Genomic DNA, 14,746 nt, shown 5'->3' with positions numbered 1-14,746 from the left:
AAGTTGCTTCAAACAATCTTGATAATCACTTCACACGATAACCTACATATGCGTTGAAAATAATATAGTTTGTCAACACAAGGTTGAGTGAGCAACGCACCAGTTTAAATGTACATATAATATATAACAAAAATATGTAGTTGCAACAAGTCATATGAGAATAACAAATTAACCGAATGAGCAAGTATAACTGAGATGTCGAGAAGCACAAGGCTATAACGACTGGCGTATGATCATACTAGACTGAGATTATGTTGGACCTCTCCGAATGCGAAAGCATACAAAGCAAATAAGCACATTAACAAGTAAGGTATAAGTTGTTAACACATAAGACAAAGTTGCAGTTTTAAGTATATAATGAGAAATATATTTACGCATATGTCCCCAAAACGTGGAAAACAAGTAAAATAGGGGAATGTGGTACTCACCTCGATAGACGAACAAAAGATGATTAGAATAACGAGAAGACGGGAAAAAGTCACACGCGAACGTTAAAGCCTAAAAGAATGAGAGCAAACGAATACGCTAAGTAACGTACAAGAAAGATTCATGTAAACTCGATATTGAAGTTAATATTATATCCTTTTTTAATCATAATTGATATAATATTATATATAAAAAAATATAATATGTGAAATTATTAGTTTATTAATCTATAATATATATAAACGAAGATTCAAAAATCCTTGGTGTCGCGATGTGGTCGCTCCCCCCTTTTTTGGAAGCCACCAAATTGCTCGATTTTTGAATGGTGAACTCTCATTGATTTAACCCGGTTTGACCCAAATAACTCTTTTACGGGTAATAACTAATTCCTAACGGGTCATATGTCATAACTAATTCCTAACCTCACCCTCTCACAAACCCTAAAGGCATCGTTTTCACAATCTCTTAACCACCGTCTGGATAATCTTCTTCAATAACCACCAGATAATCTTCTTTTAATCTTGATTTTAATTTCAGATGGTCATCAATATGGTTATTTAATTGAATGATTCACGGAACCGCCTCCTCTTAATCACAACTCTGATCGGGTAATCTTTCTCTGTTTCTTCTTCAATTCAACGCTAATTTGATCAACTGGTTAAGTATTTGATGGATTATGTAATGTTTAACAATAGGTTTAGAGAGATTATCGATTTCTTTGTAGGTTACCAGATTGGAGACGTGGGTGTGATTTTCTGTTCTTCCCGGTGTTATATTCAAGTTGTGTTCATTTGGTGTTTAGAAATAGCTCTGCTGGGAATTCTTATTATGTTTAATATTTTAATATACATTAGTTGTTTGCAGACTTGCAGGTTATTCAAGTCCTCATGTCCGTGAGAAGAATTGAAACTTGATTAGTTAGTTCCGTTACTTATTCATATTTACTGTTTGCTATCTTACACATGTATTGATGATGTTCTTTATGTTAGATACTTGGTTAAGGTAGCAACCCTTGTTAAACAACCAATAAAGGAAGCAAGTAATGATCATTAAGCCATCAGTTTTTTTCTAACATGTTCTGTAGGAATCTAAACCTTTCATGAAACTAAATATTAGAGGTCTGGTGATGGGATGGAACCTCATGTAGTAAATAACTAAAAACGTTTATTAACACTTATTAATTTTTATGACATTTGAAACATCTATTTTCTTTATTTCTATTTTCATAACGACATGTAGCGTAAACAGCTAAAGCGAACTATGATCAACCATTAGAAGCAGTTTGGAACTTGGGATCATTGCGCGCTGGTGAATGTACCAATTCAAAGATCTTTGCAGGCATGCTAAATCCATATAAGATGTTTATATTGTGATTTGGAATTAGTCATCAATGGTTTTTATAATTTTTTTTTAATAAAGAGTTGGCTTTGCCATTGTGTAGGGGGGCCTTCCATTCAAGGGCGATGAAGACATGGATTGATAAGCGATGATGATATGCCCGGTCATTAAATTACGCTTAGTTGATGTTGATGGAGTGGCTAATGGCTTTTCTTGCTGCATGACAACCCCCTTGGCAAATTTGACCCAACTATACTGATTTCGGAGAGATCAAAGCGCATCACATACAGTAGAAGGCATTAGCCTATTGCTCAAATTTATTCCAGTTACGAAACTATGTTAAATGGTCAAATACATTGTTTTGGCAACATATTATGTTATTATTTTTAGTAATTAGTCAGTTAAATATATATTTTATCAATAGAATCCATTAGTTACCAAATGATAAATTCAATTTTTTTATTGAGAACCACATGTAGTATATATTGTTTACGTACTGAAATAACCTTTGGTTTCAATGTGCTGGTCATGTTAATATTAACGGGTTGTCTAACTTGGTCCTTCCGAGTCATTTTTGAGAGGCCGGGACCATCCTATTCTTTCTTAGGGTTGGTTTTGTTTCTCAAACTCGAAATATATGAAACATACTTATATAATTATGCTACTAACGATATGTTTACGTGTGTGGTCACAAGTTGTCGGCTGCTCAGACTTTCTACGTAAAATATTATACATCCAAAACATATAATGTAGTAATCGCGAAAGTGGTAACATTATAGTAGATTAATTTCGTTAGAACAACTATAAGTATACACATAATTCATGAACTTTTTTATGAAACTTTAAATTTCATTATTAGGATGATGTAACACCTTTGGAAAGAAAGACATCAAAGGCATCGGCTGTCAACAAACAAAACAAGAATAAGAATGCTGAAACCGTAAAGAGGAAGCTCCAAGATGTGTATGATGTCGACAACGCACCGCAATAGTCAACTTCAAAACCAAAAAGATCATCAAAAGTTCAAGATGCTGGCAAGAACAATCTCTTAACACCTAAAAAGGAGAAACAAATTATCGTTTTATTTTTTTTAATAACTATGCAAATTTTTGAATTGGTTTTTATTTGGTTATTTGGAGCTTCTTAAAAATATTTTTTATTTTTCATTAATGAACAATTTTGAATTGTAAGTGACTTGAAATTATTTGCAATATATCTTGTAGAAATTATTACCCGAAGAATATTCAATACTCAAACTTGTAATTCTACTAATGGTAATGCATTTCAACATAAAAAATAAGATTATTAATAATGTTATATTTTCCTCTAACTTATATGAACATAAATTTTAATATTATCTTAGGAACTCGAATAAAGACGATGCTCTCAAAACAAAATCGTTTTAAAAGGAAGTTGCTTTTGGATGCAAAAAGAGGAAAAGTTAATTCTACCAATGTAGCAAAACTAAACCGTATGAAAAGAAATTAATTTTGGATAATAGGAGAGGAAATCATGTATCAATACCCAATACGGCTACATCATCAAATTCGAACGTCATGACTACTACCGGAACTTCTACGATTACACATTCAAACATAGGTATCTTAAACATTAAATTATATTGGCTTTTGTTGATTCACTAATAACACATTTTCACATACATTTTAGTCATTCAAACAGACGGCTCTGCGTCTAAACAAAAATGTATAAGTAGGAAAGAAAATATGCATCGTAAGGGAAGAGGAGATTGTCGTGTGCCTGAGAATAACGGACTTAATGGAATTTCAAAAGGTTGGTTCACTTATGCGATGTTTGAACATTAATTTACATATATTTAGAAATTCATGGAAACATATCTATTATCATTTTTAATTTTTAATAACTACAGATTACTTGGATCATGGAGACCAGTCTGTTGTGTGTCAGATGTGTCACGCTAAACTCTGGGACGACGAGGCTACAAGAGGCAAACGAAAAGAAACAAAAGTGACTTATAGTTTGTTTTGTCATAATGGCGCTGTTGAGTTACCACCACCAGTTAGACATTCCTAAACTTATAAAAACTCTAAAATTTTAGATAAGTTTGCTTTTATAAAATTTACCGGTCAAAGAAATCTTTTCCAATGCTAGAAATTTCAATCAAATTAAAGCAAAAGAAGCATGTTTACAAAAAAAATATTTTTAGTCCTAAAGGCACAAAAATGTGAAGGTTTAACGAATATCCAAAATGTCATTCCTAAATCATCAGCACATAATAATAATAATAATAATAATAATAATAATAATATCATCACTACCGTACACCATGTCCTTTACATTCACCTTCACCTTCCAAATTTATTCATTTACTTATCTTAGTGATACATAATATGTACTATTCAAGTAATATGGCATTATTAAAATATATATGACATTGTACATTGAAAACTCGATATCGATCAATATATGTTAGGTTTTAAATATTTTTCACCGTTGACTCTAAAACAACCAACAACCTTTTACAGATTTACAGCTGACAGAAGACTAAATCAAGAACCTTACGTTACTCGAAATCCAGAAAATCCTACAAGAAAACAACTCCAGTTTAACAAGGTATGAGACAATGCCTTTCCCTGATGAAGAGTCCTTATCTGTTGTCAATAATTGCCTTATTCTAGACGAACAATCATACGATCAACAAATTGAGAGAACAAAATTTGAAAAGCTATTTAGAACAATAACCTCAGAGCAGAAAACTGTTTTTGACAGAATAACGAAAGCCGTACAGCAGAATAAAGGTGGTGTCTTTTTTGTTTATGGTCAAGGAGGGACAGGAAAAACATATTTGTGGAAGACATTATCTTCAGCCATACGATCCCAAGGTAATATTGTTTTAAATGTTGCATCAATCGGAAACACATCATTATTGTTATCCGGAGGTGGGACAACACATTCCAGATTTCATATTCCGATTAACCTAAACGAGGACTCATCTTGCGTAATGGAACGAGGCTCAGATGAGGCTGAATTGCTAGAAAAAAACAAAGCTAATAATTTGGGATGAAGCCCCAATGACCCATAAACACGTATTTCAGGCTCTTGACATTTCTTGCAAAGACGTCTTAAAGTCAAAATCGCTATTTGGAGGAAAGGTTGTTGTCTTTGGAGGCGATTTCAGACAGATTCTTCCGGTAATACAGAAAGGAAGCAGACAGCAAATTGTAAACGCAATTATGTGTTCGTCCTATATTTGGCATCAATGTTGGGTACTTAGATTAACAAAAAACCTAAGGTTAATGGTTGGTCAACAATCGGTTGACATAGAAGACACCAAAAATATCTCAAAATGGCTACTAGACATAGGAGAAGGTAAAGTTGGTGGACCTAATGACGGTACGGCAAAAATAGATATACCGGATGACTTACTTATTGAGCAATGTGACGACCCTATCATAAAGCTAATACAGTTTGTATATCCCAACATTCTAAACAACAGCCAAGACCTTACATACTTTCAGCAGAGAGGGTTGCTTGCACCAACAAATGAGATTGTTCATGAGATTAATGATCGTCTGCTTGAATTATTTCATGGTGACCCGGTCGAATACTTAAGCTCAGATTCTGTATCTAAGTCCGACTACATAGATGAAAATGTCGATCCAACTTTATACTCCACTGAGATACTTAACGGTCTTAAAATATCCGGGCTGCCAAACCCTAAGCTTATATTAAAAGTCGGAGTACCCGTTATGCTTTTGAGAAATATCGATAAAAAAAGGGCTTATGCAACGGCACAAGGCTTCAGGTTGTTTCTTTGGCTATGCATGTAATCGAAGTGAAAATTCTTTCAGGGACTAATACCGGTGAGAGGATCTCTATTCCAAGAATCGCCCTGACACCTTCTTATAAGAGCATCGCATTCACGTTTACAAGACGACAATATCCCTTATCAGTTTGCTTCGCTATGACAATAAACAAAAGTCAAGGACAGTCATTAACTAGGGTGGGTTTGTAGTTAAAGAACGATGTCTTCTCACACGGAAATCTGTATGTCGCACTATCAAGAGTTACGAGCAAAAAAGGTCTGAAGATACTGATTCTAGACAAAAATGGCAAACAAGCTAACAAAACGACAAATGTCGTTTTCAAGGAAATTTTCTCTTATTTGAAATAAAATTTATTCTTATCACTTACAATATTATGAATTCTCGATTTAGTACTATTTTATAAATTTATGATGTACAACAACAATGATTTATGAAATAAGTAGAATTAAATTAAATCATGATGTATACTACAAAACTTAGTATAAGGTGGCTTAATCAGTACTTAACAAACCCTTATAAGTCAAACTCAAACAGGGCTAAATCAATAATTAACAAATATTTATAAGTAACCCGCGTGACACGCGGGCTAAAAGCTAGTTATATATATATAGTGATAAAAGAAAAATACATCTTATAAAAATATTGTTAGTTTTATAAATATATTTATATGTAAAGTTTACTTATAATATCTATATTAAAACATAAATATTAGTTTATATGTTATATATATATATATATACACATTTATGTTTACATATACATATATACACGGACAAAGATGTGAGAAAACAAGTGTTATATTGTCGCTTTTCAACAAAATAGTTTTAATTAATTATTATTATTAATAACATGATTATTAATTGATTTACAAGAAAATATAACAAGTAAACCAAAAAATACGGGGACAGGGGATCGAACCCGCGACCTGTCCCTGTGATTCAAGTGTGTTAACCAGCTGGGCTAACCAGCTACAAGCAACATAACTTAGTTTTTATAAATTATAAACGTAAGCATAGACAAACCAGATTTAGAACCAAACTCTAGATTACAAAATCACGTGAATCAGTTGTTGCTTGTTAATCTAATGATAGGGTTATTGATAACAGACCATAAACGATAAAGACTATATAATTTACTTACCTTAAATCGACATTAACAGGGGGTTATTACAGATCTTACGGGCCGGCTGAAAGAGATGATGAACAGACTAACAAACATCAACAATAATTTGATTAAGTTGAGGGTTACAGACAGCGATGATTAGAGGGTTGTGGCTGCGAGTTTAATTGGATTTATAACATCGTTTATATGATTAACGATCTATGGTTAGGGTTGGCTTAGCTTAATTAGGAAAAACGAATCATGAATTGATTGAAATAACTCAATTAAGTTATTAGTTAGGCCGAAGATTGGATGTTTAACATACCAAAAGATTCAATTACCAAGATTGTTGCGTAAATTGTGGTCCAAGGCTTAACAAATTTTGAAATAGGATATATAAACGAATATGGATTCGGGTTTGGGTCCTAGGTACTGGATTAACCAGATTTGCAAATGGGTTATAACATGGATTTTCCTTTTAGCCCCTGATGTTTAAGGGTGGGTACATAAGGGGTTAATAGATTAGTTGAGGTTGATTTTGCCAAGATAAGAAATCTATATTTTTATAATATATAACTAATAATAATATAATAATACTTAATTTTCTCGATAAATGCGTAAAATCTCCCGAACATCGAAATGGGTCGGGTTTTATCAATGATATAGTTTTAAAAAAAATCCGAGTTGTTACATTTAATATCTTTTAAAATTAGCAACTTAATTATATTATAGGGACCAAGTACAAAAACATAATCCCCCATTTTGTAAATTAGTCCAAATAATAATAATAAAAATCTGATTAAAATTGTTTTATGTCCAAATGAATAGTTCTCTGTCAATATTAGGAGTTTTCTGTCAAACATGGGAGTTTTCGGTCAAAAATGAACGATTTCGGTCAATAAACTAGTTTTCGGTCAACAATAAAGGATCTCTGTTTACAAATAACCCTTGACATCCGAGAAAACAGGTTTTCAGGTAGCCTGATGAGTTCTCGGTCAAAGTTTGACCGAGAAACCTTGAGACCTCTATTGATCTTCGGGGTTCTCTGGTTGACTAAAGGTATTCGATCAACCAACCTCGAGAACCCAAGATCCCGAGACCTTCGTAGATATCGGGCCTTAAAACCCTTGGGTTCCGTCTTGAAATTTGTGTCGTCTTCCCTAAAACACCAAAACACCATTGAAGGAGAAACCTACAACTCAAGGCCAACTCATAACAAAATCAAACACACAATAGTCATCCATCACAAACATGCATCACAATCAAATATCACAGTTCAATCAACCATTTAACCCAAAACACTCATTCAGTCCATAGAGGTGTCAACAATGACCCGAAAACCAGCCAATTAAAGATTCATATACCTTTTATGATTGACAAAAACAACTTAGATGATCAGAGTTTTGATTTTGCAAATTTGGAAGATGAGAGGGTTATTAGAAGATTTTGAATAGGATAAACAATAACGCACACAAAATTTTGCCTTTTAAACTTCAAAGATTTTAGGGTTTGGGTCGAAAACCTTGATGGGCCGAGAACTCAATATCTTTATAGACAGTTGGGCCAAACCATCTGGGCCGAAAACACATTTTTAAGCCATACCAGGCCTCATAGGCTGAAAACATAAGTGAACACAAGTCTGATCCATGATTAAAAACGATTCCCTAATGCATTTGTTTCGACACGAGTAGACTTGAGGTAAAGTCAAATATGAAATATAAACTAAAAATGAAAAATTTAAAATAAAACCAAAACAAAAATAATTTTACCCCCGGCCTTTGGTAGTTCTAACATATTGTGGGATCAAATTTCAGTTTTGTTAAACGAGCAAACTTTTATGAACAGATCCGAACATGGAATTATATTGATTAAGATGCTTTCACAATGATTCATTTTCAACATTATTATGACACAGAGAACAAGTTAATAGCAGGTATTTAGATACTTAGCATGATTTTCATTGCATCAGTGATATGCTTAGGTACAATTAGGCATAAAGCTTAGATGAACATCACTTATGGACCTATGATGCCTCTTATCTCTTCTCAAAACGTATTTGGCTTTTCCCAGATCACCCCAATTTGACTCCGACCCCATAGTGCTTGATCAAAAGATTTTTACTATACAAACAAAAATTGCTTTAAGGTTGAACGTTGGACTTACATGCCGTCCGGACTTACAAGCCTTACATTCAGGGTGTTTAGGACTTATTTGAGTGCCCAACCCTTGTAGTTCTAGTTTGACCCTTTAAGCTTTAAAACAAATTTTATGACTTTAATATTATATAATATTAATTTTTTATCAATAAATAGAGACACAATATTTTTGTGATCAAGACACTAAAGGGCTCGTGTATGACTGGGTAATTGCTTTTCTGCCTATCATTCGAAGAGATGTATCTAGAGACATGCATAAATATTCAAAATGACTTTCCACAGTAAGTTTAGCAGATTTAGTTTATATCACTTCAAACTTTTACGCATTATGGAAAGCTACCATACAAATCAATGATTTTTCAAAAGCCTTTTTAGCCTAATAATTTCACACGCTAGGCACACAATATCGATTTTCAAAGGTTGGATCAAATTTTCATTTAAAAACATTTTGAACTTCTATAAAGCTTGTAACTGAATAATCATATCATTTCCCGTGTAGAAAAATAACCGAAAGCCAAAATGTATATATTTTTTATAATTTTTTTATTTTAAAAAACACACGCAAACTATTTTTGTATTTTTGAATCCCCTCCCCCCCCCCCTAAATTTGTGCAAAAATTTTAACAAAAGAAAAACTTTTATGTGCAAATTTAATCTCAAAAGACTCAATCGTCGAAACGAAGTATTTTAAGAAACCCTACAAGCACATTAAATCTGGTTGTTCTGACCGGTTTTTGTAAATAAGTCCGCCACATTATTATCAGTGTGAACTTGTTCAAGATGAATCAATTTCTGGTCGTAACAGTCACGAATGAAATGAATTTTTTTGTCAATGTGCTTGGTTTTAGAATGATGAACATGATTTTTAGCAATAGCAATAGCAACATCATTATCACAAAAGATTGGAGTGTCAAGAAACTCCAAACCCTAATCTAGCAATTGATGTTGCATCCAGATAACCTGTGAACAACAGGCAGAAGCAGCCCTCAGCCTCAGTAGTGAATGTGGAAACCGTTTATTGTTTCTTGCATTGCCATGAGATGAACCAATCACCCAAGAATTGACATCCAACAGATGTAGATTTCCTATCAATGTCATCACCTCCATAATTGCTATCAACAAAGGCATATAAATCAAATTATGAGTTTTTGGGATATGAAAGACCTAGCTTCGGTTGACCTTTCAGATATCTAAAAATAGGTTTAACAAAAATTAAATGAGAAAGTTATATTTAGCCTGGAAGTGCGCGCATTGACAGGCTGCAAACATGATGTCGGGGCGACTCGCGGTGAGATACATCAGGGATCCGATCATTGATCGATAGTATGTTTAATATTCGGATTTCCCTTCAGGATCAGATGAAAGAAGTGGTCTTTCCGCCATAGGAGTCGCCGCACTCTTAGAATCTTGGAATTCAAATTTCGCCAACATGTCCTCGACATATATCCCTTGATGTAGCAAAATTCCTGTCGAACTCTAACGAACCTGTAACCCCAGAAATATCATCTCCCCCAACGAAGTCAGCTCGAATCTCTTATTCATTACTTATACAGATTCAGAATATAGAGCAGTGCTGGTTGAACCGAAAATGATATCGTCCACATAAATCTGAACCAAGATCAGATATATTACAACATTTATAAGGCACAAAGTCTGATCGATGGTCCCTCGCTTGATATGGTTTAAAATATACATATTATTATATAAATATTTCCTGTCCTTTCAAGTATTTTGAGCCAGTTTTTATTGAATATATTTCTATTTGACTCATAATTGGATTTTAAAGATTAAATTTTTAAACGAGCTAAAGTAAAGTATTTATGCTAAACTTGAGACCACAATGACATCAAAGTAATAATTGGTGGAATAAATGGCCACATATTTTATGGAGTTTCATGTTCACATGCTTAATAAAAGATAAAATTCCACGTTAACCATGCTCCAATTACTTATGATTTTTATTTTTTTTACAAAGTGCATGAGAGCTCGTTGAAGTATTTTAAATGGACACCAAGGCTAAGCAAGTAAACAAAAAGAGAAAGAGAATTGGGCCTATGAAATTAAACTTGTCGGTGTAGTTTGGAGCGGGGCTCAAGTTTTATTACTTTTGAACAATTATTAAAACCCTAATATTGTTACTATATATAAAGAGACAGCCGAAAAGAATAATATTATTTTTTGGGTTGTCTGGTTTGGTCGAGAGGTAAAAAGAAAGGAAGCAACAAGAATTAGATATTTTTGGCTACTGTGGTGAGATAAAAAGTTAGACGATATATATATATATATATATATATATAATATATTGCAATTATTGGTGGGATTGTTAAAAGCTTGGTGGGTGGTTTTGGTCACGCAAAGTCAAAAAGAAAAATATTAGTATTTGGGGCTAATGTGCGCGGTGTGAACATAAGTCAACGAAGCCAAGAAAAGTTATTATTATTTTCGTGAGCTACTGCTATATCTCTGTTATTTATTTTTCAATGAACAATAATAAACTATATATTTTTTTTGTTTCATATCTGATTACGAGTAGTTAAACCTTTATACTACATAGGTTTTGGTTGAGTACTATGTTAGATTAATTGTTTGACGAACTATTATTTGACGTTGGTTGATTTAATATTATGGTAAAGTTTTTAATTGGTTTGGTCATAATATTGTTGAGTAATTAAATCTAGTTCATTGCTTTAATAATTTTTCCACTTGTGTTTAATATTTTTTGTTGATTGTTAGACGCATGATTAGGTTGTCTACTTTGTGTTTTCAACTTGTTTGCGGTTTATGGTCGAAATAACCGTAGGAATAAATTATAAAAGTTTATTATATTTTATTGTTCTATCACTAGAGAGACCAGGAGGTGATTTAGTGTTGTGTCATATTTCTCTTTTGCAGGTTTGGGTAATAATTGCACAGGAGTGAGTTATCCTAAGTCCCTAGATTATTGTGATACAAGTTGTATTCAAGTTAATTATTAATACCCCCTTTATATTAATATATATTGTATTCGAAGAGACCGGGAGGTGATTTGGGTTTTGGGGTACCATAGTATTATTAGGCAAGGTGCGACCGGGAGGTGATCCAAACCTTTAACAATTGAGCTTCACATGTCATTAGAGTTCTAGGGTGTCGTTGGTGAGGCCGGGAGGCGATCTAGCGTACTTTAGTGGTCTTTAGTGTCATATTTTTAAGATATTGTTTTTCAACCAAGTCAAGTTCTTTAACTATTAATTTAACTAGTAGGATTCCATTACCTAGGTAGTCGTTTCTCATATTTGTTTTAAAACCCAATTTTTATAAAGTTTTATTTTTAGTTAATTATTAATTAGTTACGTATTATTAGTATACTTAATATAAAAAAATCTAAAAAAAAACAAAAGAAAGTCTAGGTTAGTAATCATTAAGTTTAATAATTAGAGTTTACCCATAGTGTCCTAGGTTCGATATCCGTTCTTACTTGCTAACTACATTGTGACCGGTACACTTGCCGATTGTATGGTTTTTTTAGGTGAATTCGGTAAAACTTGGTTTTTAATATTATATACATTTTTCACACATCAAGTTTTTGGCGCCGCTATCGGGGACACTGGCAGATTCTTTATTTAAACCGAGTTGATTACCTGATCTGTTTATTTGTTTATTTGCTTTTTAGTTGTTATTTTTCCTTTAGGTGCTTTTACTTGCTATTTGTGCCTTTAGTTTTAGTTAATTTAAAAAAAAAATTCTAAATAATTTTTGTTTTAGTTTATGTATAATACTCGTTCTCAAGGCCCACCTTTATTCACTGCATCAAAAGATCTTGAGAGAGAGTTTCAGGAGCGACTTAAGGAGACTACAGATAGCGAGAGTAATTCACCCGACATCCAGGTTAGCATCTCTACCCCTAGAATAGATATGGGCGACGCCGCTCCACCACCGAGACAAACCGTTCATGCTACAGCTAGCGATGGCATCGTGGGAGCCCGATCTGCAATTGTACGACCTGCTACGACTAATATCCAAAAGTGAAAATTCCCTCTCACGTCATAAATTCCATCACAAATTCTACTCAGTTCCACGGCTTGGATGACGAAGATGCTCCATGACACCTGTCCCGATTCGTGCGGATCTGCGAAACTTTTATTAATAATATCTCATCTGACGTCATTCATCTTAAGTTATTCCCATTCTCAGTTTCCGGTCGTGCTGCTACATGGTTTGACTCTCTTCCAAATGCCTCAATCGCCACATGGGCCGACTTGCAATCCAAGTTCCTTAGGAAGTATTTTCCTCCATCAAAGGCCGGGCGTCTACGCGAGCAAATCCGTTCCTTTCATATGGACCCCGATGAGTCCTATTATTCCGCGTGGGAGCGTTTCCAAACTCTTTTAAGCCGTTGTCCGCAGCATGGCCTAAACGATTGGGTTGTGGTTGAAAAATTCTATAACGGCCTTACTCCCGAAACCCAACAGCGGTTCAATACCGCCACCGGAGGAAACATGCTCGATAAACTCACCAAGAGGAGGCCGAAGAAATTTTCGAGAGAATTGCATTAGGGGATCAGCATACACCGAGTAGAAGGTCCGTCTCGGCTGCCAAGGCCACAACCATTTCAGCCTCACGTGGAGTGCATCATGTTGATTAGAATACGAGTGTCTCAGCATATGTGGAAGCACTAAAGAGGGATATCAAAGAGCTTAAGTTACAAGCTCGTAGGTGCGAGATATGTCGTGGAAATCACGAGACAGCCGATTGTCCCGTTGATTCTCGGGAGGAGGTAGATTTTCTTGCTAATCAAAACCGTACTTTCAATTCAGGGTGGCGAAATAATAATTCTAAATCTAATTGGCGAGCAGGTAACTCCGGTTATCAGCAACGCCAGAATCTGTTCTAAGAACCCGCCCCCGAACCTGCTCCTGTACCAAATAGTACTTCCAAGATCGAGGAGATGTTGGCTAACCAATCTCAATTGTTAAATCAGCTCTTACAAAATGATGCCAACACCAAATCCACTCTTTTGCAGCATGAGACGTTTATGAAGGGACAACTTTTGCAGCATTTCAAAATCTTGAGGCCAAGTTTGGTGAGTTGTCCGCAAAGATTGATCAACGACCCTCGGGGAGTCTTCCAAGTAACACCGTCCCTAATCCCGGTCCTACCTATTCTAAACCATTTCAAAATGCTCAGGCCAAGGCAGTGACCACCCGAAGTGGGAGAGGTGTCATTAGAGATACACCAAGTGAGAAGGAAGTTGACGAGGAGTTGGAGATGGAGATACCGCCCGATAAGGTGAACCAGAGGCGAGGCCCAGCAAGTACCACACGGTCAGGTAGTGCGTCAGTTGAGAAGGAGAAGCAGGTTGAGCAAGAACCGATGCGCGTCTATAAGCCAAAACCGCCATATCCTTGTCGTCTAGTGAAGAAGAATGATTCGGAGCAGTACTCTAGGTTTCTCGACATGCTTAAGAAGCTCCATGTGAACATTCCTTTTATTAAAGCTCTCGCGAACATGCCAAAACACGCCAAGTTTCTTAAAGATTTGCTCACTAATAAAAAGAAACTTGAGGAGCTTTCGACTGTTACTCTCAGTGAGAAGTGTTCTGCCGCCGTACAGAACAAGCTTCCTGGGAAGATGACAGATCCGAGAAGCTTTACCATTCCGTTCTTGATTGGTAATATTCATGTTAGCAATACTTTGGCCGACCTCGGTGCAAGCATTAACCTCATGCCCTATTCTGTGTTTGCCAAACCTAACGTGGGAGAGCTGCTTCCCACCCGAATGAGTATCCAGCTGGCAGACCGATCCGTTAAGTTCCCAAGGGGCATTGTGGAGAACATGTTGGCGTAGGTGGACAAATTCATCTTTCCGGTCAACTTTGTCATTCTCGATATGGATGAGTACTCGAATGTTCCGCTCATCCTTGGCTGTCCATTCTTAGCCACC

General features: G+C 34.9%; 2 protein-coding genes across 2 annotated transcripts; both read left to right on the top strand.

Moving 5' to 3' along the window:
• The first annotated feature begins 4,366 nt into the window (after positions 1–4,366).
• Positions 4,367–4,807, top strand: LOC143531057 (uncharacterized). The gene has a single exon (XM_077026445.1). The coding sequence runs from the start codon at positions 4,367–4,369 to the stop codon at positions 4,805–4,807; it is 441 nt and encodes a 146-aa protein (XP_076882560.1).
• A 7-nt stretch (positions 4,808–4,814) lies between these two features.
• LOC143531055 (uncharacterized) lies at positions 4,815–5,573 on the top strand. Its single transcript, XM_077026444.1, has one exon. It carries the CDS (start codon positions 4,815–4,817, stop codon positions 5,571–5,573), a length of 759 nt encoding a protein of 252 aa, XP_076882559.1.
• The last annotated feature ends 9,173 nt before the right edge of the window (positions 5,574–14,746 follow it).

Source organism: Bidens hawaiensis, unplaced genomic scaffold (assembly GCF_021521415.1).
Source record: "Bidens hawaiensis isolate Kalapana, Puna unplaced genomic scaffold, B.hawaiensis_p1.1 tig00009076_1, whole genome shotgun sequence".
NCBI classification, from domain to species: Eukaryota; Viridiplantae; Streptophyta; class Magnoliopsida; order Asterales; family Asteraceae; genus Bidens; species Bidens hawaiensis.
The sequence above is the reverse complement of the archived record's forward strand: the minus strand, read 5'-3'. Positions and strand labels throughout refer to the sequence as shown.

Excerpts from the sequence above, each read along its gene's own strand:
- LOC143531057 (XM_077026445.1), top strand. The coding sequence starts at position 4,367 with ATGCCTTTCCCTGATGAAGAGTCCTTATCTGTTGTCAATAATTGCCTT.
- LOC143531055 (XM_077026444.1), top strand. The coding sequence starts at position 4,815 with ATGACCCATAAACACGTATTTCAGGCTCTTGACATTTCTTGCAAAGAC.